The 27,991-nt window shown below is 39.6% G+C and overlaps 2 protein-coding genes across 3 annotated transcripts in view; both read left to right on the top strand.

Moving 5' to 3' along the window:
- The window catches only part of ITGB8 (integrin subunit beta 8), a 69,149-nt gene extending 64,456 nt beyond the window's left edge, over positions 1–4,693 (top strand). For both annotated transcript variants that reach the window (XM_055804094.1, XM_055804090.1), the window contains exon 15: positions 4,514–4,693. In XM_055804094.1, the coding sequence (XP_055660069.1) occupies positions 4,514–4,603 (90 nt within the window). In that variant the 3' untranslated portion in view covers positions 4,604–4,693. The remainder of the gene's footprint in view (positions 1–4,513) is intronic.
- Positions 4,660–27,991, top strand: part of ABCB5 (ATP binding cassette subfamily B member 5) — a 68,148-nt gene continuing 44,816 nt past the window's right edge. The window contains exon 1 of the mRNA XM_013294507.3: positions 4,660–4,758. The gene's annotated coding sequence lies outside the window, so the exon portion shown is untranslated. The remainder of the gene's footprint in view (positions 4,759–27,991) is intronic.

The following is a 27,991-nucleotide window of genomic DNA, read 5'->3' as shown; positions in this document are numbered from 1 at the left end:
GGTCCCATATGAGCAACAGGCTGCCAGTAAAGCCCATCAAAAGGATGCTGCTGCTCTTGCTGTGTATTATTATTGTACTACCAAGGTTGACTATCATCCTTATATGTCTGCATTTTTCGAAATACTGCTTATATAACTACCAACGTATCTCACTGGAGGTAAACATCATAGCTTTACATGTTATGACTTACAGAAATCTTACCCGCTTTTCCGCAAGGAGGAAAAAAAGGTGTGGATCCAAAGAATGTCAGCAAAAAAAAAATAAATCAAGTAATTACAGTACACTGAACACCATGAAACAGAGGCCTTGAAACAAAATAGGCAATGATGTTTCAAAAAACTCAACTGGGAAATCAGGGACACTTTCATAATTTCAATGTTTAGACCTATTAATTGTAACTTATTTTTTTAAAAAAATAAGTATTTGGTCAAGAAGCTTAATTTCATTTTCTTAGTCCTTTATACTTCTACATGTTCAGCCATTTTTTTTTCTTCTTTTTTCTTTTTTTTTTCATGAATCTCAAGACATTGGAGCTGCATAAGCAGGAGGGAAAACAAAGTTCAGTGTTATTTCAGTTGCTCAAATAGTTGTTTTGGTTGATTGATCTGTTAAAGCAGTAGTGTTTGCAGGAAATCATAAATAGTGCAATGACAAACTCTACTTCCTACTTGGTGTATGACTTTGGTTTTCTAGTTTGGTTTATTAGACTGTAAATAACTACCTTGCACCTGGCTTGATTTGTTTATTCCCTTGCATCTGAAGAAAAAAAACCCCAGTTTTGCAATAGTTAAATAGAGCAATTGTGCCATCCAGTGGCTAGCTAGGTTAACTCATTTCTTCTCCTTCCACATGACCATTTGGTATTTCTTGTTTCTTATTCAGAAAGTCTGTAATTACTGTAATTTACAATGTTCATTCTATTGCTGCATCCCATTAATACATTATAAAACATTTATTCTAGTCACACTTTTTTTCTAATATCCTACTCGGGCTGAAGGCTCAAAAGAGAAGAAAGATGTGCCATATACCCTTCTGGATGAATAAGATTAAGTTACAGGTTACTACACATCCTATCACCAAATGTCACGGACCATTGACAACAGTGAGCCAAGAAAAACAGCTCTTGACCTAGCTGGTCTGCTGTGCCCACAGACCATGGCAGAACCTTTGCTGAAGTGCTCCCAGTACAACTTTTTGTAATAATAACCGTAACTGAGTTTATAAATCGGTTTGTGAAATATCTCTGTGACTGAAAGGAAAAGTCAGAGGGGGCAAAAAGTATGACAAAATAATCCTGCAGTATGATTACATTCCTATACGATCAGTCTCACTCATTTCACCACCATAATTTCTAAAGTAATTCTGTGGAGACAAGGTGAGATCTGGTGCTGCCCGAGTCTGTACTGAGTGCAATGGGAAACATGGCCATGAGTCACAACTTGGGAAAGGTCTTCTCATTTCCAAACCAAAGTCCGCTGTACTCACCGCTGAGGAGAAGGAGCTTCCTGATTGCAAAGGTTTGCTGACGAACCACAAGCCTGTTTTGGGGGGAAGCCTCATAGCGCAAATCGATTTCTGGCATCCACGTGAAGCCTCCGATTTGGACGAAAGCAGCACATGGGAAAGAAAATAACAAGCAGAAGGTGCTCAGTGGAGGGGAAATGCAAGGGAAGAGGCTCAAACATGTATAACGCTACGCAGTTGCTATGGTGTTGAAGAAGGGGAAGGGATTCTGATGGACTATGCTGGCTCCTTGTTCCTACTACGGTGCTTTGAGACTTTCCGTTCCCCTGAAACAGTAGCTTTGTGCAGGTAAAGTTGCACATCCCAGGGACCGTCACCTTGAGAAAAAGTGCGTCATCAAGATAGAGCGGGGTCCTCATGCTGTGAGTGCAGCTCACGAAGGGAAATCTCACTGTCCCAGCGTACATCACAGCTTGATTCTCGTACAGGAGCCCTGTGCTCTCCATGACCCTGGCAGCAAAGGGGAGGGGAATGCCTGGCCGCCTCTCTCTTAACAGACAGACCGTCATCTATTTTCACTTGACTTTAGTTGCAGTTTTTCAGTTTCCTGGTCTCTGCACAGTCCAGCTGTGGAGTCCTTCCAGGAGTGGCATAAACACATGCTGTGATCCCAAGCAAAGCACCGGACTCCAGCTACAGCAGCCAATCCAGTCCCCATTCTGGAATGTCCTCCCCATCCCCCTTCTCCACTGCATTCCCAACATAGGCGTGACTCACTGTATCTCAATGTGGTTCTTCGAGGATTATTTCCCAACATATTTTCTTGAACACAAGCAGCAATTTCCCCTATGCCAAGAAGAACTTCCAGGGAAGTCTCTGTGTAGTGCTGCCCTGCCTTCTGGGGACATGAATCACTGCACATCAGTGCCTGAAGTACTCCGCCATGCTGTGATACGAGAGATTAGTTAACATGCTGATAATCCTTTTGCTACAGAGACACAGGAAGGCTTTCCCACAAGGAAACTCTTTGATCTAAACAAAATTATATCTTGGCCTGAAGTTTAGAAGGTGGCTATAGATTTAGAGAGTGTCGACTTCTAGAGGGCCTATCTAAGAAGGACTTCAAACAACTTTTCTCCTGGCAAGAATCCAGCATTTTCAAGGCTTCTTAAAAACAAGGCAGCAAAATCACTGGTCGCTTTTGAAAATGTTGTGTGAGATACTTTGCCCGTGATGCACGCAGCGCATTTACAAAACAGTGCTTGTTCACACCATGCCTCCACACCTGGAAAGAACGTTCATACTACCGCTTTTATTTTAAATATCACTAGTTCTTCATATGCGAGAGAGATTACATACAATATACTATATATAGATTATTTATATTATGTTATGCTATGTTATGTTGTATTGTATATATTACATTGTATCATATTATTTATAATATATACAAATCTATTCTCAGAAATAGATAAAGGGGGGCAGAGGGGGAATCCTCCCCAAGAGCAAGACCCAGCCTCCCAGGGCAGATGAAGAATTCACTGTTCTGGAGCCCTTTGAAGAAGGAAAGCGCTGACAGTCGTCACTATTTCACTCCCACTGAGCGTGTGTCTGCCGGGCAGACCTCTGCCACCTCTCCTGCATGGAGCACGTTGATCAAATCCAGCTGAAGTTGGAGCCAGGTGTGGAAACAGATTTGTGGCTGAGATCAGCTTTGCTGCAACGACCATGGTTCAGATCAAAGGAGAAAAAAAAATCAGTTTGAGACCTTTTGAAGAAATGTTATTGAATTTTTACTGAAGAATTTTTACTGGACAGATGACCTACTGTGGTCTGGGAAAGCTTAACTCTTTCTTACAGCCTAGATGAGTATTTTATGGTTCTATAGTATACTGCACTCATCATATTTAGCACCAAGAGAAGAAAGCGGTACTAGTGTTTTAAGATGGCTAATACCCTGGCCATGCAGTTAATAATGAGCCAAATGAAAAGAAGTGCTGGTAGGGATGTTTGTCCATTCTCACCGTATTGGTAGAAGCATTGGCACAGCTTTTTGAGTCAGCTCTGAGCAGGAAGGAGATAAGGCCTTGATGATTAGCTAGAGCAAGTCTCTCTCACAGAGGTTGTTACAGGAGCTTTCCAATTTGCATGAACTCCTGAGTGTTAGACTTGGTGGGGGAGATTTCCTGAAAGGCCTATAAAGGAGTTTGGGGTTTTTGAAAGTTCTCCATGGTATCTATTACCCAGAAAAAACTCAAAGCTGGTCTCTTCATGATACTTAGTGGTTTTCATAATCTTACATACCACCCCAAGCTGGTGCAGTCCCTTGTGGCTGTGCATTATTAGCAGATGAATTGTGTGCCTGGTGACAAGAAAGCAGAAGGGGCAGAAGGCATGCTAAACGCCCCCTGCCTCATAAATGCTCCCTGTTGATGCAAAGTTAGAGCTAGGCTGGACCTGCAAGCAAGATGGGTGAGCTTTCAGTCCACTGGGTTATGCGTATCTTGTTACCCCACTGTGTTCAGATTCCTTGTGTGCTGGGTTTTCACGGTTCTCTAATTAAGTCCCTCCACTCCTTTCCTGTTCTTTTTTGCCTTCCTAAGCCTGGGTGCCCGTGTCCCTTCTCAGGGAGTTCTTGGCTCTGCAGGCACGAACTCCTGTTGAAGTTAAAACTAATCTCTAACAGTTTTGATATGCCTGGGCCATCTTCCAGGGTCTGCTCTGTAAAAGCAGAAACACAGTGATGAGTCAGGCTCATGCTTTCTAGGACTGTTATGTTTGTCCCATCTTTGACTTATCTATAGCAGAAGACAACAGCCAAGCCTGACCTCTTCTTAGGACACATTTATTAGCACAGCATGAAATGGATGTTTTCATTTATTGTAAAAAGAAATTGTCATGATATCAAGTTTGTAAGGAGGAAACTTTGTCAAAGGCAATCGTCAGAGATGATTCTCTGTCCTCTTCCGGCTATGAATTCTTCTGTGGCAGTAGTATTTGTGAGTTACTCTGACACAAATTGCTCTCAGTAATTAATTTCTCTTGCAGTGGTCACCACCCAGGGGAGGATGCCAAACCTCTTTTTGTGCTGTCTCGTTATTCAGAAGTAATGAGCATGCGTACCCATTGCAGCTCTGACTCCTAACACTTCGGACAGGAAGGCAGCTTCAGGAATAAACTATCAGAACTCAGCAACAAGCTTGCTTTTGGATGCACTGTTTCGTGTTCACATCCAGATCTACAGCTACTTGGTTCATGAACTTGGACATGTTCACTCACCATCTAAGGTTACGGTAAATAGACTTTTTCCTCATTTGTAGTACTGTTGTCCCACATATAATTTTCCTGCTGTGTTTTCCAGTGGACTTTTCATGTCTAAGATTCTCTTGTCTTAGGAATTCATGTTCACTTTTAGAGAAATTATGGCTTTACTTTAAAAGTCTTCAGTAGTATGTTGCATCAAAAGCTCAAGACCCAGTCAGCAGTTACTGCCTGCTTTCAGTACTGGTGCAGAGTCTCAGAGATGCAACAGCTCTCCAAATTCTTTCTAACAGTCCTGTTCTCTTAGAAGTATTTCTGTTGCTGTGATTACTGATTTATATAACATAACTGTGAAGAGAAGCAGACTACCTGAAGGATAATCCCAATTTGTAAGAGGCTACCTGACCTTAACCTTTCATGAAGCTGCCTCCAAAACTTCCCATTCTCTCATTGTCTTCTTCCACACCTGCAGCATCACTAACCTTTTGAAGAGGAAGTGGAACAATTAAGTAGACAAGCTATGGGTTATTAAAATATTGATAGTGTTAAAAGGTACAGGCTTTTGCCCACCACATCTGGCATTGGCCTTCTTATGACAAAGCAAGGAGTTTTGTAAGTTGTTTCCTTAAAACTATTCCTCTGCCCCTGACAACATCTAATGTGTAAAGTGTTGGTTCAAGGACTGGTTTTTATACATGCCTAACCATAACGAGCCATAAACACACATTGTCTGGTTACAGGTGAAGTTACCAATAAGGCAAATGATTACAAATGATTACAAGAGGCATAAACTCTAATTGAGAGATGATCCTCAGTCAATGTTAGTAACAACCACACATGGTGTAACTTACAGATCAAAGTAGCCCCAGCACTGCTGTAGCTTTCATGGCTTCTAAAAAAATTTCTCCGGTTGAAAGCTCGCAGGCTTCATTTCTGCCTGATTTTGGTTGATTTGATGAATTGCTGTTTATTTTGACGGGTTTGATTTTCTGTTGTTCTTAGGGAGTTTGATACAATTTCATACTGCTTTTATGGGAGATCTTTATGGAAATACCTTTGTCCCATTTAGGGATGACTCACCCCAAGGTCCCCAGGCTCAGGTGAGCAAAGTGCAAGCAGGTCTTCTGGGGTCATCCAGAAAGAACCCAGCAGTGGGGCAGATGTGCACTAGCACATGCTTCCATGTGCGAGGCCAAGTGGTGGCTGTCCAAGGTGGATCACCAGCAGGAAAGAGAGGCCCCGCGCCCCATGGAGCATGTCACACTGCATACAGAAACATCATGGGGCTAAGGCTGTGTCAGGGCAGGGGCAGAGCAATGTGGAAACCAGGCCTTTTTCTGTAGATACACTTTAAGTCACCAAAGTGCTTTAATTTGAGTTAGTCCAAAACAGTGGGAGTACCAGCACTGCGAATACTCATCACCATGAATGATACAATGTGAAGACGAAGGGCAAAACAATGAAGATTTTCTGGGGTAAGGTCAGCAGAGTAAAAAGAGAAACCAGGCACAAAGGAGCAAGGTTAATGCAAATTTTAGCTCACCTTACTGTAGGAGTTCCTGGGCAAATAAATTTTTACCATGGATCAAAAGTGTCGCAAAATAAAAGTATTTATGTTTTGAATGAGAGGCAGATATCTCCCACAATTACACAGATATGTAGTTCCCTCTCTTGCAATTCCCTTCCAAACCGTTGGGAGCTCCTCTGTCCAAATAGACATTTCACCCTGATCCTGTAAATTAAAATTGGTAACAGTCAGTTTGGTGGACATCACCATCAGGCCAGCATTGGGACAGGAGAGAAAATCCCAAGGGCAGAGTAGCATTATGGGCTCGGTTTGCCTATGATCTCTTGTAGCTGTTGTCATGTCACTAGCACAAAATGCATGTGCAACAAACAGGTTGAACAAAGTTCAGCTGAAAGTTTTCTGCCTGCAAAAATTGACTGTGCAAGTTCTAATGGAGTTTTTAATTCCAAAATCCTTTTGTAAAATAAAATGGGCACAGAACCATTGCCAGCTTCTTCTGAGATAAAATCACAGGCTTAGGAACTTGTAGTCACATAATCGGTTATTCATTTACTTTTTTATTATTTTTAATGGGCTGCCTTAATTTCTCTCTAAAGACTAGAACAAAGGCTTTTGCTGAGCATTTTCTGGCAGGATCTGGGAACTGGCGGCACCACATCGAACACTGCTGCTTAGCAATCCAGTTGCCTTTTACCAAGGACAATGGGATTGCATTAGTGTATTTCCTTTACTTCTGTTAAAGTGGCAGAAAGATGCCCTAAGCAACATCCAGACTTTTCATGTCAGATGCAATACATGGAGCTGTATGACTTAAATAAATCTGTTAACACAAGGTAGGAAAAGGAAGTGTTTAATTTTAGGGAGAGAAAGTAAGGAAGTTAGGGCAAGGCAACAATGAATTTGTGACAGGGGACACCCAAGAACAAGAACTTGTCTGAGGTCAGCTGCAGGGATGTGGCTTTGCTGGCAGTGAGTAGGTAGGTTCCTGTCTGCCTCAGGGTGGATTAAATGCTGAGTGCAAGCAGATGTGGAGCTTATTCCCACATCATTGCTGCTTTTAATTGCAGATATTTCCAGAGCTGAAGGTAGTTTGTTCTGTAGGACTGGAAAACCTGCTGTGCAAGAAGCCCTCCTCTCCTCCCCCACTGACATTGAATTTATGAGTTCTGAAGAAAAATACAGCCATTCATACTGGACAGTACAGTCTGCTGTACCTGTCCAAAATGCAATCACAGGTACCAGTGACAACGTTGACAAATGTGTCTGCTCCCAAGTATAAGGTGGCATTTTCAAACATTCACCACACAGCAGCCACTAGTCATTGGGCACTTGAAAAAAACCCACCTTTTTCCATTAAGAGTTCTTCTTCCTCACCATACTATAAGCAAATTCAACAGTGAATGGGCTCCCAGCCTTGTTCTCCACAATTAGTGAATAAGTTGTTGATAAGTTATTGGAAAAAAGAAATAAATGATGGAATTGTTCTTCTTTCCATTTGAATAAAGTACAGTAGCAGGTTTGGGGAAATAATCGGGTTTGGGGGCCAAACCAAGCTTAAATTCTCTTATCAAAACAACCCAGAAGCTGAAAAAAATTTTTTGACAGAAGTTTCCCCAGGACTTGTTTCCCCAGGAAAAAAAAAAGTGTTAGAGTGCTATATTTGAGGAGAAAAAGGAAAGGAAAAGCCTATTTCTAAAAAATCAGAGGAAAAAATGTAAGAAGCCATCACCCAGAACTGAAGAAAATCAGAATATCCTACTTTTGAAATCCCAGGTCTGATTTTCCCTTTTTAGGGAGGGGGGCTGAAGTGCATGTATGACTTGGTAAAAGCTTACAAACTGTTTTGGCCAGCAGGAAGCCACATTTTTCCGTAGAAGAGAAGGCTTATTTTCAGTTTGGATCCACTCTCGGTTGGGAGAACTTCCCCAGCCATCCTTGCGAGTAAAAGGACCATGTGAACTACGCCTCACTCACCCTCTCCAGTACTGGTATTGCCAGCTGTACCCCCAGGCTAGCAGTACAGGAAGGCAGAGCCCTAGAGGCTATCCTTCCCTTCCAGCCTCTGTATTTGTATTTTAAGTTCAATCAGCAGATGAAGAGCCTGGAGCAGGGATGGGTCTCCAGGACCTCAGTGCCACCCAGCAAGGGTCCAGACCTCAGAAAGACAGCGCAAGGCTTGATCCTGTTGCTGCTCAGCTGCACAGTTTGCTTTCTAACCAGCCTCGTCAAACTGAACAAGTCCTGTGGTGGTTTGGAGGCACTCGAAGGCTTTGGGAAAACTCCAGGCTTCAAATGCCAAGGATACTTGTTCAATAAAAAAGTACAAATCACCAGAACAGGTGAGAAGTTTGATTTGATTTTGTGTTGTTCCTTTTCAAATGCAGTCCCATTCATATTTTCAAGTTATGGTTCCTTGTTATTACAAAGGGCTTATTTGTACAGCACTAGAAATTCTGACTGAAAATGTGTTTGCTTTCTAAACTTTACCCAACAGTAGGCTGGATAATTTTTCCCTCTTAGAGCTTCCTCTTTTTTTTCCCATTTTACTCATCCAACAATAGCTAAGCTATTTCTGCATATGTTCTGTATACTTTTTCAGTGAATTTCTTGATTAATTTTTACAGCCCAAAATCCAGTCAATGTGAAAAACTGGTTAATTATGGCATTTACACAATACTTAATCTACTCATCTGGAGTCCTTAACATGAAAAGATAAACCTTCTATTATGGCAAACCTTCTTTTTCCCCCTTTTCTTCTGGGGATCCCTCAGAGGTCTTCCAGTTGATACTAGACCCATACTTTAATGACTAATCCAAAGCAGCCTGTACTTTTGTATCATCATTAAGTGCTGTATCAGCTCAGATAACATGGAATAAATATTATCTCAAGCTGCATAAGGTATGAAATTCATCAGATCATAGTATTTTCTAATATTTTTTGGTCAAATTAATGTGCTCTCAAAAATGTAACAAAAATCTATTTGGAACGGCTCAAGCTACACAAACCAAGCTGATGCATCCCAAGCATCCCCTGCCTGCAATGGGAAATGCAGAACCTGACAAGACTACTCGTATCAAAAGCCAGCTTCAACACAGCTGCCACATCAGCCAGCTGCCACTGCCCTTGAAGCTACGTAGCTTTCCTCTCTGCACACCAGCACTTCCCCTCTCCTCTACCCTTCAGCTATAATTGCCCACCTCTTCTTTGTGTTAGCTTCCTACATGCTTGTTGCATTATGTGGCCTCCTGTTAAAGAAAAAAAAAAAAAAAAAGCCCCAAAAATCATTTACAATAGCATCAATCCAGATATGACCAAGTACTTAAGAAATGTTCATATATGCTCATTACCTAACAGAATATTTTCCACAATATTAACCTCAGCCTCCTTCATTAATCACATAGAGCACAGTATCCTTTAATACCTCTGCTGCTGGCAGCTGCACCACTCTGCAGGTGCAAGTAGGTTCAACAATTTTTTCTCCAGTAATGTAGGAGGCATTGGTATCTGGCTGAAATGTACTATCCCATGGAATTTGTTACTTTGCTGCAATTTAAAAACTGTTTGTGTGGCAGGATTGCTAGACTGAAGTGACAGGTGCTAGACAGGTGCTTTTAGCAAGGTGATCTGTGGACCAGCCTTTGCAGGGTTGGTTTTCTCTTCCTCTCAGAATACATAAGTAGAAGGCTAACTGTGACTATATAGGCTTGGATCATTTAAATTATGAAGGAAGATGCTTTTTTTTTTTAAAGAATATTCCATGTTTTTCTGTTCCCATTCAACTAATTTCAGCATAAAGAAAAATCCTTCCTGAATAATATAATTACAGAATTGTACCATGAACTGTGGTGCAACCTGAAAAGCACTTCTAACTGGACATCCTCAGGTTGCAAATGGAGGCTATAGTTTTCCAAAGCAATCTTCCTTTAGAGATTTAACTGCACTCTGTGATATAGAAATACTATAAGCATAATTTTTTCTGACAGCATTTTGGCTTTTCTACTTGCAATGCTAGCTGGGTCCTTCAATTTTGAGATAAGCAGATATGAAAAATAAACTTAACTAAGAAGACAGCCAACTTGAGCAAACCTCCAAAAATGCTGGATACTGAGTTTGGGATAAACCCAAATACATTCTTTTATGTCATGGAGTTCCATTATCTAACATTTGAATGGTGCATCAGAAAGAAATCGGCATTTCAGTGAAAGCAACAGCAGTAAATGATTAACTTTCAGGAAAAGCACTATCTGCTGTAACATTTCTGGGCCATTGGTTTTCATTTGTTTGGGGCTGTTTCTTTCTTTTACTCCTTTTTTTTGGCTCCTTTTTATTAGTTTCCTGAAAGTGCGCAGTGTGTCTGCAAGTTCTCTGAATTGGCCATCTCCTCTTTACGTGACTTACACAGTAGAGTCTGTTTTCCATGTTTTCTATCTTCTTTCAGGTATTGAACATATAATAAATACAAAGTTAGAAAGCCCTATGATTTTTTCAGTGCCAGTGAGGTCTCATGATTAACCTGATGACTAGGGCATGAAATACTAAGAAACAAATGTTCCACGAGACAGGAACTGTGCACAGTAAATGGAGCAAACCATGTTTTAATGCTTTATATGAATGGTTCTGCTTTGTTTTCCCAAGGGCAAATGAATATTTTATTATTTTTGGTTGTTATACCCAAACTGATAAACACACTAATGATAATTATTGATAACAGCTTATGGACAAAAATTATGCAAACTACTTGTGTGGGAGAGAAAAAGACATACAGTCCTGCTGTACTTGAAGTTAAATACATGAGTTTCAAGCTTAACTAAAAAGCCAAACTATTCTGTTTCATTATCAAGGCCACCTCCATCAATCCTGTAGGCTGGACCAGGAGGTGACTGAAGTTCTAAGTAGCACATATTTCTAAGTAGCACTTGTGTTTAGATCTGCCACTAATATGCCTCCAATAGTGCCTCCAATAACTACAGCTACACATTATAGCCAAAGCCGCAGCCATCCATAGGGATTTTGCTTTGGAGCCTAAAGATCCACCTGGAAAAGGATCTTGAAGCATGAGAAAGTTTCTGACTAGCAGGGAAGCATTCACCCAAACTTTGCATGACATAAAGTCAACTTTACATAAAGTCAACTTGCAATCTAGCCATGTTTAGGACAAGATAATATATTGTTTTGGGGGACAGCTGTCTCCAAAAAGCAAAACAGATCCTGGAGAAATTTTTCACTGCACATTAAAATTTTTTTCTTCAAACAAAGCTTCATGCTCACCCCCTTTGCTTGACCAGGCATTCCTTCACAAGATTTGTGCAAATTTGCACCTACTCCAGTTTGACTTGCATTTCTCCACGTAGTGTGCAAACGCATTAATAAATGGCAGGTACTCTAGAATTAGCACATTTTCCTCACATAAGAAATCAGTGGTCTAATCAAGAAATTAATTAAGGTCATTAATTTTAGAAAGATCTCATTGTATTTTAATCTGCTTTCCCTTTAACAAAGAACTTGCTGCATTCAGAGTTCATGTAACCCTGGAGTAAAGCCCAGTTCTGACAAATGTTTGGCTGCAAGACCTGTGCAAACCTTGTCACAGCCTTCAGTTGTCTTCCTCTTCTTTAGGCCTTTCATCATTACACATTCTACAAAGAGCAAATATTTAAGGACTGGGTCTTGCGTGCCTCTGAAGAAGCATTTCTGAACTAAAATATAAAAAATGGAATAATTGAAATATATATAAAATGGAATAAAGGAGATCTCAGTGGCTCACAGAAGATTTTTGAAATTATCTAAAGTCTATGAGGTAAAAATAATAAATTTTCCTCTGATGCTATTTGATTTTTAGGAAGTGGTATGCATTTCAGAAATCTCCTGTCTAGAGACCCTGTCATTTTAAAGTTATTTTGACACTAAAGTCAATCTTACCTTCTTACAGGTAAAGTCCTGCCAACGTAGACATTGGAAATAACAAGGAAATTAGCCACTAGGATAATTTAAGAAAGAAATTAAAAAAATGTTAGCATCTTTTGAAAAAATCCAGCTGAAATGCCACACTGATAGGAAAAATGTTTCAAGTGTTATACAACAGATGTCAAATTTGGCTGGAATGTGGTTCAGTGAAGATAGGTCAGAAGGACAACTTGGAACTGATACTTTACTTTAAAGAGGGGAAAGAAAGCTTTGTGGATCCCTTCTAAGGAAACATGAAACAAGTCTGACTTTCCGGGGCACAGTTTTCCCAGGTGCTGGAGGAAATGGTAGAAAAGTCATTTTTACTGTGTATTTCAGACTCCCATTTCTTAAGCATAGACGTATCGGAATATGTAAAAGATTTGATTATGAAGAAGTAAACAATAATCCTAAATCCTTATACATATTAAATTATAGGACAAAAAGTTAAGTTCTATGGTAGGTCATTTTATTAGAAATAATTTATAATTTTCATGACATTTCTACTCAACAAACATTAACACACTACCACTAAGACTGGAAATACTCCATACTGTATGGAAAATTAATTTTTTTGTATGAAATGGCAAGTTACCAATATTATGTATGAATTCCCTGAAAGCATTATCATTTTGGTAAGAAGAAAACAATATTTTTTCACTGGTAGCTCTGGAGTTTTGGGGGGTTTTTTGGGGAAATTATACCAGTTTCCAAAATTTAAAAAACAAAATGTTGATCTTGCCACCTCCCTGTGCTTGTTCCTGGACAAAAGCATGCCTGTGTCAGCTAAAGCTGTAGCCTATGACAGAGAAAAATTTAGAAAAGTGTCTAAAATTTCTTTTTAGAAAGGAAATAACTGAGACAATAGACAGACTATACCTCTAAGTTTTTTACGTCTTTTTGCCACCTTTTACATCCTTTTACATCCATAACCTTGTTGTGATGTTATGGACCCTGTTCTGCTTACAGTGCTGTAAGCATACCTCCCCTGGGCTGACTTACAATGCAGCAAAACCCATTGCAATGTGAAGACTGTTCTGCCTGCTGGTGCACATCAACCTGGTAAAACGAGATCAGCTGAGCTGTACCCAGCAATGACTGGCTTCTAAATACTGGCCTTGTGCACCACGGCCACTCTTTCATCTTCTGCACAGCTAGGCAGCTGTGCAGCTCGACCAGCCCCTCTGCCAGCGATGTTTGTTTGGATTAATTAGTTAACATCAGAAAAGCATGTGTCCTACTCATTGCAATGCCTTGCTATGACGGTTCATTATGTTGTGATGTGAATGGAAAAAGGCAGCTTTTCTATACCGAAAAGTAAGCTGAAATTAACCCCACTCCCTGTTTCCGTCATCTTGTATTAATGTCAGGGGTAGGTTCCTGGTTCATAACCTTTTATCTCTTGAAAATATTAAACATAAACCACCCCCTGATAAGCAGTGATAGTGCATTTTGTAAGGGGTTTGTAAAACAGATAAGGCAGTTAAGAAATCTGACTTAAAGTTTTCTCTCTGGCTCAAGGGAAGTTCCTGCTCAGTGCGTACAAAATCAGTCTACAGGGCAGAGAATAACAGTAAGCGAATGAAGGTCTGAGGGTAGGTACCATGCCTCTTGCATAATAATTGCAAATTCTAAGTGATAAGAAGAGACAGGAACTGTGGTTTTGTTTTATCATTTTCTGACTCCCCCAATAAATCAGTCAGTGCTCCCCCTGTCTCTTTATGGCCCCTTTGGTGGACGGAGGCATTTTATCTCTGTTAGTGGTTATATCTAGTTATCTGCCTGCCACTGTACGAATTTCCAGTCTATTTGCTAGTAATTTGTCATCAAAAGTTTTAAGTTCAATTCAATTCTAATAATTGTCATATTAAATGGAGACGAGATTTAGTAGCAAAGTTCAGACTAAACATTGGTCAAATCAGTCACCATATGTATCTGCATATCCCACACCAGCCCATAACCCTCAACAGCTCTGCGGTGAGAGGGACACCATATCCCAAAATTTCACTTGGCTACTTCAAATTATATTTTTACAACAACTTTCCAGATTTTAATGCCTGGTTTTGTAGCTGGAGCTCAATGCCAGCACTCAACATGTCTTGGCAAGGTTTACTTTACTATGATTGACTTAACTGATCCTCTACTCACGTACTGTTCCCCAGTTTTTGGTGTAAAATAATGGAGATAAAAGGTTTTGCTGCTTCACTAGGAAGTTGAAACCCAGTCAATAATGTAATGCTTGCAAAACACCTTCAGTCTCAGATGACAGCCATTATCAAAACTCAAGATATTAAAGTAGTAACAGCTCTGAGAACAAAATTTTTCCCACTGTGAGGTGGCAATGGGTGAATATTAAACATGATCAGAGAGAGGAGGGAAATACGTGGATTTTCCTTTGATGCCCAGTGATTTTTTTGTTTTTTTCTGCCAGTTCTTACGGAGCCAAGATTGAGCCTCTGACTGCCTTTTCTGCACTGGTGGCACACAGAGTAGCAGCAAGGGCACGTGCCCTTGGTGACCTTTGAGAGGCACAAGGGACAAACACAGCTGAGCCCTGCCAGTAGCTGCCCAAGAAGGCTGGTGAGGCTGGTGGTGGCAGAAAAGAGGAGCTTTTTGAGGTTGAAGACAGAGGGGAGAAAGAATAGCTCTGGGAATTAGAGCAGGAGGTATCTTGGTTGCCACTGTGCCTTTCTATAGGGTTGTTTATTACTATATAGCATGCAACAGAGCGCATGCCTTTTGTAGAGAAAGGTAAACAGGAGTGACCTCAGCACAGTGTTTCAAGCTTTTTAATTAGATCGCCCTTCACATTTTTTATCACGTTTCAGCTAGAGGCCAGACTGCAAATGCTGGCTGCTGCAAAGCCAGGCTGAGCGTGTTCCTACACGCGCGTGTCCCTGCATATTGATAATTCACAAACTTGTTCAGCTTTTTCTTACAATGTTTCCACCAGTGTGTCCTTACTGCTTTACTGTCGTGGCAGGGCGGCTACTGAACTAAGGAACACTGCTGGCTTCAGATACTGAGATCTTTTTCCTCTCTTTTGAAGAAATTATTCCACATACAGGAAAGCAGATGAAGGATGGGAGGCAACTTTTTCATAAAACACAATAGTAGCTCTTCCACAGTCTACAGTATAGGCAATGCTTTACAAACTATCTGAACTGTAAACTGAAGGTATGTCCTGCTGTAGCCTTCCAGATTTGCAGAGGTTTTCCTGACCTGCCTGGTATGGTTCTGTGCTTTCTTGAGAAAGGTCAGCAGCTTCTTTCATAGACCATGCAAATCTGAAAGGAGCATGACTCATATTAATAACTTCTTTTGCTCCGTGGGAAACTTGACCTTGGCTTTAACATGCCTGCTAACGCCATAGAAGTGCTGGATTATCTCTTGTGGGCAACTGCCATTCCCAATTAAAAATTTGTATTACTATTTTAACAATAATATTTATTAATTATTATTTAACCCACTTTAACCCACACATTTCACCCTCTCAGAAGAAAAGGGGGTTTGGGGTGCTTTTTGTTTTGTTTTGGGTTGGGTTGGGTTTTTTCATTTACTACCTGGCATTTAGCATCAGGTACACATCTGACTTTTCTGTCTGCAGAATCTGAGCATTTTGCCCTTTCTTTGGATTCTCACAGCACTTCTGTGGATCACAAAAGCTTTATTTCATAAATTCCATGTAATAAATAAAGAAATAAATACTTAATTACTTCAATGAAATCCTTTTTTTTGTTTGTTTTTAATAAATGGGAGAGGAAAATTATCTGCCCAGAACCATGCAAGTTAGGCGTAGAAAAGCTAAAAAAGCAAACAAATCATAACTTTCTAGACCATCTCATTCTAACAATTGTTTTCTAAAAAAATCAGGGCGAAGTTCCTACCATTATAAGCCCAGGGGAGTGATGTAATTACAGGAATAAGGGACGTAACATAAGGAAAGTTTTGTGATGAGTATCAGTTTGATCCCCCATATTCACTTCCTTGAATCAAGGCTTAATCAACCACTACAGCATCTGATTTGCCTCTCCTGTGAACCCTCTAGCTTCTGCTGAAGGAACTTCTACTTAGTTTAATTCAGATATACATATAAAAGCAGCTGGTGGTAATAAAATAACACTCCTTATTTTCCAAGTTCATTTCTCACCTGTACCCAAATACTGTCTTAAGGAAGCTACTTTGAATGTTTGTTTTGCTATATTTTTAGGAAAGCTTTTGAAATGTAGTATTTTGAAGAGTATAAAAATAATTAGCCATTTGGAGAATATAATTTGATAAAACAGTATATGAAAAGCCCCTGCCTTTTTGTAGCTACATAAAAATTAATTTGCCCACAAAATAATTTTAAACATATTTTGAAAACTTCCTTGAATGCTGCATTTAGTGCAAGGTGCTCTCCCTACCGAAATCCATGGGAAGAGGCGTCACCTTCACAACATGACAACCATGAAGAAATAACCTGAACTCTATTCAATGCCATAGAAATATTGAGGCTGTCATGACAACATCGTTTTAGAAACACTTCAGAAATACATTAGAAAGACTACTATTCACCTGTTTGGAATTTTAAAGTCACAACATGCTTTAAGCTATCACTGTGATACTTAGAAACAAAGCAAAGGAAAGCAAGATATACCTCTCTCCTTGGCTCTCGACTCAATAACTCTTTCTTGACAGTTACAGTGGCAATATTGGTGTAGATAAATACTCTTTTATTTTATTTTATTAAATCTACCTTAATGGATAAGTCTTGCCCATTATACAGCAGTCTTTCTTCATCAATGAAGACATTTTAATGAAGACAGCAGTAACAAATTTTATCCAACACAGTAACATTCCTGGCTTTATATAAAATAGACCATCTAATCAGGAGAAATTACTATACATGGTTTTAAAACTGTGGATTTAGCTAGTCTCTTTTCGTGTCTGTGACCATTGACACAATAAGCCACATGACTTTTTGGCATGTAAATACCCAAATCACTAAACACAAGTCCCTAATGTTTACCAAAGTCACCACACTTCTTCAGTGTTGTTGGTTACTTTAAACTCATAATGTTTTCAAAACACATGTTGGCATGTGAAATGAAAATCATCAGAAGAAAACAACCACAAGCACAGCTTTCAATTATGCAAGGTTTAACAATGTCAGATGTTCTTTTTTGAAAGAGTGAGCCTTACGTACTGAGTCTCAGACAGCAAGAAGCACAGTTATCCGAAAGTCAACCTCATTTTTTGGGCTCTGAGAGAATGTCAGCTAAGACTACTGTGATTCCTCCAGTGCAACATTTCAAGAGGATGCTAGATCTAAATGGATTCTGGATTTCATTTATTTAAACAAATAGCATGCTTATTGAACCATCTTCTTTACAGGTCTTCACCTGGGAAAAAAATGGGGTAGACATTTGCAAAACTGCCATGATGTACCCCTTACATTCAAGGTGGGATACAGTTCCCACATTCAGGCATGTCATTTTAGATGTCTGTCTGCTTGTAAAGAAGGTGTCCAGCTCCCATTACTGTCAGTGAAGATCTAGTCTATAGAGCAAGTGAGATATCCAGTGCAGAGAATGGTCAGCTCACCTTAAAGGAGATATCTACATTACTGACTAGACTCCTGTTGACTACAGTGGGAATTTGGACATACATGTGCAAGCATCAACATGTAGTTGCATAAATGTAGATGTCTGAGTTTGTCAGCTGAATCCCATTCCCAGTGTAGGCTGTAGAGGAGAGCCAAGTGCAGACCTGTAATTTTCCAAAGAGAATTTTAATCCTCCCTCATTAGCAAGGAGAATTTTCTAATCACCAGATGTCTAATCTCACCTGTAAAACCACTTCATGTTGTGCACATAACTCCATGTTAATTGGCCCAAAACCAGGACTCAAAGTGCTGTGCCAGTTATTGGACTTCCCACCAGCACAGCTGTGTCTCCTCTCTCCTGCTGCAGCAAGGATTGTGTCTTGGCACCAGGGCACCCTTTTCCTCTGGGAGACCCACGACCCACATCCAGGACAGCAGGATTTTAGATGTTGTGTGTCTCACAGTGTTCTGAACTGCTGGTGGAGAAGGGCTTCTCACCCTCCCTCTTGATCATTTTTAGCACTTCAGTAAATCTTGGCTTTGTTCTGTTCCATGACTGGACTTCTATGTGCTTTTGGCAAGGAAGGGATTGTTCCCTGTTGGACTCTGGTTAAAGCTATCATAAGCTCATGCTGGGGTCTGGGACTTAGAAAGAGACAATAATAGCTTTCTTGATTAAAAAATAAATAAATCACCAAGATCTCAGGAGAAATAACTGGGTCCTGAGCCTACCAGGTTTATAGGTACAGGAATGTTGTAGGATGTTGCATACCACAGCATCACAACACAATTGGCTTGTAATTGTAAAAGTAAATGACAAATATATAAATTGTGTCCTCTTAATGGTTATAGGATAGCATCCAACATAAACAGTAAAAAAAAAAAACAACAAAAAGCCTCAATGCATACACAGTGATACTGTCTGAAAGCTCCTCCCGATTGCTGTCTTGGACATATGGTACACATCCACTTGTAATTCATTAAAAGCTTTTTTGAATGACATCAAAAAGGGAAATACACAGCACATATTGACCTCAAGGATATTTAGTAATGGGTAGTGCAGCTGGGATTGTCTAATTATTTCCATAAGTATCAGTTCATCAGAATAGTAAACTGAGTCCTAGTGAATGACACAGACTGTTATAAGAAGGAACAGGAGGGAAATTTTTTTTTTCATTGACCTAAATAAATTTGCATCTGTTAATAAATCAAAGTAACATGTGAGTAACAAATATTTTTAAATTTTATCTCTTCTTTGAGTTTACTTTTGGTGAAACTGATTTCAAATACTTACTTTTTAGAATATCTACTTTACTATCATTCTGCTATGCAACTAAAGATGCCATAAAATGAAGTATTTCTTCTCTGAACAGAAGTTATTTTAGGGGCCAGTTAATTAACTGATGTGCTACCTGAATTTATTCCTATACTAAGTCCCTCATTAGACAATTCCGAGACCATTCAGGAGCTTCAAACAAATTTTGGTAGTACAGCAGAGATAATTTGCCATACTTTTGAAAAGAATAATTAGCAAATACATGGCAGTAGTTACAATTACTTTCAGTGTTCCTACCCTTATTATATACAAAGGCACGTAAAGGAAGATTAATATATTTCAAAAGCTAGTCTCTGATAGTCTAATCTTTTTTGGCAGGCTGTTGTTAACTAGAAAAGCCTAATCATTTCCTGAATCTTTAAGAGCTGTTCAGGTGTGTTCTTGTGCATACCTTGGAAGCACCAACTCCTCCTTAAAAGGAAATATCCTTCATCAGACCTTTTTGATGCCCATGTTAATTTAGGTCCAACCAGAAGTTCATTAGAGCACTTGTAATCTGTTTAGAAACTAGTACAAGGAAAGTTTAGTGAAAGTCTAAGCATGACTGTGCAGTGATGCATACAGAAATGTAAACTTACATAACTAGTTTAATATTGCAAACACAGTTAGAACTAAAAGTTCAGCACTGCATGAAAGCAGTACAGACAGTCCTGATCTACAGGTTATGTCAACAGGACAAAACCCAAGATTTGTATGTAACTAGCCCCCTTGGTTGCCTGAGCACTCCTCAGTCCATGTGAAGGGCTTCCTTCACTCTTGTGAGCATAAATTGTTAAAGATTACACTGGAAAAAACATGTCAAAAACCGCCTGTCAGCTGAAGAACTGGATCAGAAATGTATGGGAAAAGGAGATAGTATTAGATCCCAGCCTGCAGAGTATGAAGATAACTAAGGTCAGTGAATACTGTTACTTCTTAGGTGGAAGGAGGAAGTAGAAAAGGGAGAATTTAAGTGATAACTGAGAGTCTACCACACAGTACCCCAAAAGGGAGGATATTTAGAAGATGCCAGCATCTGCCTTTTAAGCACTGGAGTTTGACTAAGCCAGCTTTGGGACACAGAGTCCTTGCTCAGCCTCTCATCACAAGCTATCTGTGTGACAGAGAGGTGTAATACTTTGTTCCTCCCCTCAGCACTCTGTCAGTCTTGTTCCCTCTGAACCAGATCACAGTGCCATGGTAGCCAGCACCAGGAGTAGCCACCATGGACATGGCAGTCTGAAATGCAGGAATCACCCACAGGCAGAAATCCTACTGCTTTTGTCTGAAGTGCCAAAGTATTTTTCCTCAGAAGAGATTACGACTCAGTACATGTGAATGAGCTGCCATGGAAAAAAAACTAGCTACCCCAAAGGAAAACAATACTGTGACCACAGAATACAACTTTATGAGCCGAACTAACATCTTCTCTAACACAAGAGATTTAAGCCAGGTTTATAATTAGGGTAATTTATTCTGGTGATCAGTTGTAGTCTGCGCACAAGTACTATAAGGCAGCTGCCTTCAGAAATTTGCCCCATCTCCTCTATTCCAAGATAATTCCTCATTAATCCTAGGATGCCTTTTCCTATTTGGGCCCTCAGGGACCATATAACTTGGAGGTGACTATGAAGTGTAATGTTAGGGGATACCTAGGATTTTCAGTGTTCAAGGCATGGAAAAAAGATTGTGAACATCTAAACAAAGAAAAAAAAAGTGGTTTTGGACTGGGGGAAGTGCTGATTCCAGCTGCACAGGCAGGTGCTGCAGCTCTTGGAAGACAGAACAACCATGGTGTGGAGCTGGTAGGGAAAGCAGGTGATTTAGGAAAAACTGTGCCCTTGAACTGCATGGCATCAGATCTAGCCCAGTCCTGATACAGCCAACCTCTCCATCAGTTGGGAGCTGTCCATATATGTTATTTAAATGGGAAGCCCATTTTTATTTCTCTTCTTAAGAGTTTTATTTCAGTTAGGGTTAAATGCTTTACACGTATCTTCAAACACTTATCTTTTGCCTCTGCTTTTCAAACTTGCCTTTTCCTGGATTAAATAGTATCAGCGGAAGGTCACTGTTAGCACACATTTGCAAAAAACCAAACCAAACCAAAAACAAAACCACCAACTCCATTTTAACCATGGTCTGTCCTGGCAAGGGAAGCACCCAGTGATATGCTCATAGGAGTCATAAAGTGCATGATCGGTGAGCAGGGATGTTTACACTGATCCCTTCAGATGAGAAGGACAGCATTTTCTGACCTTTGGGAGCATATGAACATTTAGTCAGGACATCATTTGGTAGTAAACACATGCTACCTGTATGAATAACACCTGTTTGATGTCAGTCATGTTATTTAAATTATATATATGTACAAAATGCTAGATTATTGGAGAGGGAGAGGCTACAGCAAAAGAGAGAAAGGTCCTTGCCTCAAGAATTGGCATTGCATTGAGAAATACAAACAGTTAAAGGAAAGTAATTGTCACTTGGTAATTCCCTCTGACAGTCTGAGACTAAAGAATAAATTAACTGAAATTCTCTGTGCTGTCCACACCCTGTCCAGCATTGTGCAGTACATTCAAAATGTTGTCAAAGAAAGGGTCTTGACTGATGCTACCCTTGTAGTAAAGATATCTGATATGTTCTTCACATTTTCATATGTGAACTGTTGATTCATCATCATCTAACTCTTTGGTGTGAGATGGCTGAGTCCTAAAAAAGACCCTTCAGAAACAGAATATGAGATTTCTACCCACACAACTTCATTCCCGGGTTAAGTCAGTAAAACATTATGAAACCCTACCAGTGAACAAACCACATCAGTAGTTGAATCTACACTGCTAAAAACATTTGACTCCTGAAGAGGTCTATGACCTTCATGGTTTCAACAGCTTGTATCCACTTTGTTTCAGAAATAGCCCCTCTGGAATAGCCTGGCCTTTTCTATGGTTTCTATGGCCTACTACTTAGTCTGAGTTTCCTTTGCATCTCATGTGGTGCACCCAAACCCCTAAGACATACTGATTACTCCTTGTCTTTTAACACTCCATAGTGCTGTGTATGAGTGCTGAACTGTCACAATGTCACAATGACATTACACAGAAAGCAAAAACACAGAGAGATATTTTCATAGCCCACATTGAAGGCTATGTGTTGCATGCTCCAGGATATATTGTGACAGTGTGCAGAAATGAGGGCACAAGGACCATGTTCCAGGACTGCAGAAGATATAAAGAATCAAAACTGTCCTATAGAAATTAGTTCTTAGGAGCAAACGTGGGAACGAACTATTCTCAAAACCAAACCCACTTTCATCTGAAAAATGAATTAATTGGTTCAGTCCAAGAAGCAACCTGGAAGTTAATATATACTCCATGTCAATGATCCACCCCAGGATATGGACTAGGCAGTGAAGTCACTCTACCACTTGTTCAGGTTTCAACCTCTCACTAGCAGAAATCTTCACCAAAACTGTAGCCACCTGTTCCACAGACTCGGTTTACATCTAACCTCATGTCTTTAACCAAAATACAAGATGTATCACCTTCATTCCATTTTGCCTTTCATCATGTTTATCAGCACAACAGAGAAAATAAAGCCAGTGAGGATCTTGGAAGACAATTCCATCTTTTCCCAGTCCTCAAGTTAAAATCAACTATACCAAAGTTTTCCTTGTAGACAACTGCTTGACTTGACCTTAAAAAAAAAAAAAAAAAGAAAGAAAGAAAGAAAAAGAAAAGAAAAGAAATTAACCAACAGCTCCAACAGACACCAACAGCTCCACCAGTAATCTGGCCCAGTGCTTAACTATCCATACAATTAATTGCCATTTTCCTAATATCTTTTTTTTTTTTTTCTTCCTTACTGTAATTCAGTGCTACAGCAGATCTGGACGACACCAGATTACATTGCTTTTGCAAGAGTCTCTCATATTTTTTCTAAAATGAATCGCATGTTTTCCACTGCACCAAACCCAGTTCCATCTGTTTTTTCTCAGAGGCCATGTCCTTTATACCCCTTCAGTTTTGCTTTCTTCCATAATTCCTATCACCCATATCTTTCTTGAAATAATCAAAAATTAGACATAGCAGTCCAGCTAAGGACTTAACAGTGCTATGCAGAGAAAAAACTACTCCATGTGTTTCACATATGACTCTTCTGCGCTTTTGTGAATTTTTCTTTTTTTTCACAGCGGTTTGACATTTTTGGCTTCTGTTCAGTTTTCCATCCAGTATATCTCCTAGATGCTATTCTGCAGAAAATCGGCCTACAAAATCATTCCCAACCTCTACTTATTGACAGACAATCCCTACACATGGATCTTGTGCTTCTGCATGAAAGAATGACCTCTTGTTTGTGTTTCAAATCCATAACAAGTTTGTAGCAATTGCCAACTTGTTTTACCCCCTTTGCCTTTAGAGTGCCTTTCCATGAATAACAATAAATTTCTATTCAAACTTATTTTCTTTATCCTGTTGTCATTCCTCTCTTTTTTTCTAAAGAATCATCATTATAATTTCGTCATCACTTTCATGCAAATGTTCTTCCTTGATTGCATTCTACTGTAGAAAAACCCATCTTCAGTTACTTCTCTCACCTCTTGAAAGAAAATTTTGTTCCCAGAACTTTTCAAGAATTTAAGAGATATTTTTTCTCTCTTTCCTGTGTTGCCCAACAGATGCCCAGGCATGTAATGGTCTCTCTAGTCCTTTCCTTTAGCTAGACTAATGAAACATCATCTTCTTAACATCATCTTCTTAATACTCCTGGTCTGATGGACCAAAACCCACTAGTTTGTCTTTCTCCTGATGCAGGGAAAGCCCTAGAATAAGTAACTTGCTTACATGAGGCAGCTCCTCTGCCCTTAACCTTTCTTTCCTCCCTGTCTTTCTGGAATAGGTATATAACTCGACATTTAGTCCTGTGAACTCTCTCTTTATTGACTTAACTCACCATTTTGATAATGTAGGAAGTTTCCCTGTTTAAGGTACACAAAGTGTTCAGCAGAATGACTGCCTTTAGTGCTTCCTATGACCTTTACTTATACCACTTAATTACTTACAGGAAAAAAGAAAATATTTCTTTCATAGGAAAGCAATGAACCACATTGACTTGACCCTTATTTTAAAGGCAAGAAGAATTATAGTGATCATTCAAGAAATGTGCAAATTCTTCACACTTAGCAGTTAAGTCCTTCCTAAAACAGACATGCAAACTTCATAGGAGGGAATAAAATGCATTGCCTTGGGTTTTTTTCCTTTGAGAAAGCGTGTATTATGGAGAACTTGTAAAACACACATCAGGCTCAGTAAATTCTCGCAAGTTGTTCTGGTTAGAAACAATTATGATTAAATAGCTGTCTTTGATGTAACTCCGTTTAGTTAAAAGAATCAGATATGTTCCCTCTCTCTGGTTTCTGGAAAACCACAAATAATTGTTTTGCTCGGTTACAGAATTAGGACTTTTGGACAACATAGCTCAGTCTTTCTCAGAAAGTTCAAGAAGTGTTGTGACATATTTCTTTACACTACCTGATTTTTAATTCTTCCAACACGCACCTCTAGCCAGATTTTCTCCATTCACTGCACCAAATCCCTGACAGCTCTGCTGGTGCCAATGCTACAGTAGTACACGTCACTTGGTTTTGGTTTGGAGAATTACAACATTTTAGTTAGCTGCTCCCTGTAAAGAAACTAGAAAACTTCTTAACTTCTGGTTTGCAAATGTGATTTCTTTCCCCAGCTTAGCCAATGGTGTAATTAAGCTTACCTTAGTCAACAGAATTTACCCCACTCCCATTTCCCCAGCTGGTATTCTGAAACTATGGGCTTTCCGTTTTGTACTACCCCATCTAGGTTTAGCATTAACTGCTGTGACAGAGAAGGGGCAAAAACCTATAACCTCTGAAGGACACAGAAGTCCACAGCTGCTCCACAAAAGACTCCTTTTCATCCCCTGTGGGTATTGGATATTATCAGTTTATATAGCCCTACTTGGATCAGTCAGGCAGCGGTGGAGGTAACTCTGCCTCTCAGACATTCATTAACCTTAGGCAGAATCTTTCCAATAATTTTTATGTTGACAAAAGTTAACGATGTAGGATGCATTCATAATTCCCATATTCGTAACCCAAATGGTCAACATTCATAACCTATTACTCAAGGAATTCAGTGAAGAATGTTGGGTGATAATGAGCCACTCCTTTTATGCCCACGAAAACATGACCTTGTCTCAGAGTAAGGCTGCAAGTACAGTGCCATGACTACAGCTACTACCAGTGTTTATTAATAACATTACTGTTGAGATTGAGTACAATACATATATGTCCCTGTGCTACTATAGATATGCGGGTGTTGATTACAATTAATGGTGACTAGCCCACAAAGCCTGCAATATCAGTGTTCCATTTTGGTCTGATTTCTGACAAAAAAATCAAAAGCCAGAACTTCTTAAATTTATTTTTAAGCCTTTCCTGGCTGAATCAGAGGCACAACACAAATGCAAAAGTCACAAAGCAACTAACACTAAAGGACAGTGAGTGAAGACCTTTTATAGCTCCATCCTGTTAATTACAACCCAGCTACATGGAAAAGGTAGGTGTTCACCTGTGATTAAGGTAACTGGTCAAATAATAGCCCTGAGTCCGTGTGTGTTGCTTGTAGGTGCAGGCTGGGTGTTTTGCTGGTGCTCTTCTGGTCTGTTGTAGAAGTCAAAAGCAGTAATGAGCTACAACGCTTGTAAGATATAACATGCTTTCTTTGTATTTGACTGTTATTTTGAAGGAATGTTCCAGTAAAATGGGGTGTCTACTACTTTTGCATACCATACATTGTATTCTTTTTAGTGTTAATGCTTTGCTAGACAAATGAATTCTTATTTCTAAGTTGTGTTCTGGGGTGTTTTTTTGGTGGGTTTTCTGTTTGTTTGTAGTAATGTTGGTCTTATAGTTAATAGTTCTTTAAAGTAAATATCTCTTCTAGTTCAGTCAGTTATGACTGGTGTTAATTAATAATATTTGACTGTATTTAATTTTGCTTTTCCTCTCACTGACTGTTTTTGGATAGATGAACAAGACATGTGGAGGCACGGGTGTATATTGTCTGTTTGGAATAAAACACTTTTCAGATGCAGTGAATGTTTTCTAAAGCTCCACACATATTTTTGGATAAAAGAACAAATAGCATTTCTTCTCAAAATCATGTTATAATATTTTACCTTAATGTCACCCTCACCCCCAGAACTATAAGGGCATTACTGTGAGCTATCATTTCGTGTCTTGCTTTGTTGCTTTCTTTTATTGATGGGAGTCTTATCTACTTGACACATGTGGTTTAGTCCTGAACATTTGCTTCTGCAAAATGTTAGACTGTGCTAACTTATTTTTTATTGAAGTACAGAGTAGTTAACTGTAATTAGATTATGAGTTGATGTTTCTCAGTAAGTTAGATCAGGAATCTTTTTCCAGGAGATTTTTTTCTTGTTTTTTCTTGCTCCTTTTTTTGTTCATTTTCTTTTTTTTTTTTTTTTTAATCTGCTTGTTCATGGTTTGGTTTGTTTATCATCCTCACTTTGGAGATGATCATTAACCTGCATAGAGTATAACATCACTCTCAAAGGAAGAAACAGTGGGAGGCGGGCGGGAGGAAGCTGCTTTCTTCTCAACACCCCATGCTTCTCTTTCTTGCACTATCAGTTGCTGGCACTGCTCATCTTGCATACCCTTTTTGGACTGACTTTTCTATGCAGGGGGATGCTGAGGCTTTCTCTTACCAGGCATGCATTGTGTAGGACAATGGATTTGGATTTTAATTGACACTTTATTGCTACTGTGTGTGAATAACTGATAATGAAGCTTTGAAAAGTGAAAGTGTGTGTGTGTTTCAGAGGTACCAAACACTCCCTAGCTGCCAGTGATCCCAAGTAAGGTGTGTGGGTGCTTAGCAGCCCTGAAAACTGGTCAGAGAGAGTTGTTTGGGTTCATAGTACCCCCATTCTTCTACTTAACTACTTATGTGCTCTGTCAGCTCCACACTAGCACCAAATCCAGTCATTTGCTTTCTAGGTGGGGTGCTCCTATGCTTAATAATTTAAGTGTGATTATAGTTTCTTCTGAAAATAAGTTAATCACCTGTTCTAACAAAAACTGAGGCGCGGTGAGGAGTTGGTCTCACTCCCATTGAGATGAATAAGAAAAAACCTGTTGCCTTTGGTGAAGAAAATACTGTGCACAGCTGTGAACCTTTGGGCTGGGACAGCAAAGTACTTCAGCTTACTGTTTTCTCTCCTGAAAATCTGTAAACTCAGATTTTTTCATAGCAGCAGAAGCCAAAGCTTTTGATAATTCTCTGGAACATAGCACAGCTGTAGATGTATGTTATGCAGGCTTAATGTTGAGTTGGTAATATAAACTCTAGGTAGTGCTTATGAGATAAAGTAATAATAGCTCTAACATGTAGGAGTTTGAATCTAACTGAATGTATAGGGTCCCAATGTGCAGGAGGTGATGATGCCTAATAATGCCTTTTATGCTGACCAACATGTAAAATGTAACCCAAATCCCATGGGGAATGCAGAAGAGGGAAGCCTGAATTAGGCAGAGTTACTTGTTACTTGAGAATAACTTCAGCTAGTAACTAGTTTAATTATCTGGGGCTTGGCTTTAGGATAATGGCATTTGAGTGGCTGGGAAAATAACGTTAGTTTCCATAAACACTAAAGGCGTTAGTGGAAGCAGGCAGTACAGATTCCAGCCCGTGAGGGTGGGACTGGGGAAGGGTTCCTGCTGGGCTGTGAGGTAAATCTGTTTACCTGATTTCTTCCCGGGGGGGCAGGGAAAAAAAAAACAACCCAACACTCCTGAGCTAATCTGAAACAAGAAAGAGCCTTACTTG

This window comes from Falco peregrinus, chromosome 5, assembly GCF_023634155.1.
Source record: "Falco peregrinus isolate bFalPer1 chromosome 5, bFalPer1.pri, whole genome shotgun sequence".
Lineage (NCBI taxonomy): Eukaryota > Metazoa > Chordata > Aves > Falconiformes > Falconidae > Falco > Falco peregrinus.
This window is presented reverse-complemented; position numbering and strand designations above follow the sequence as displayed.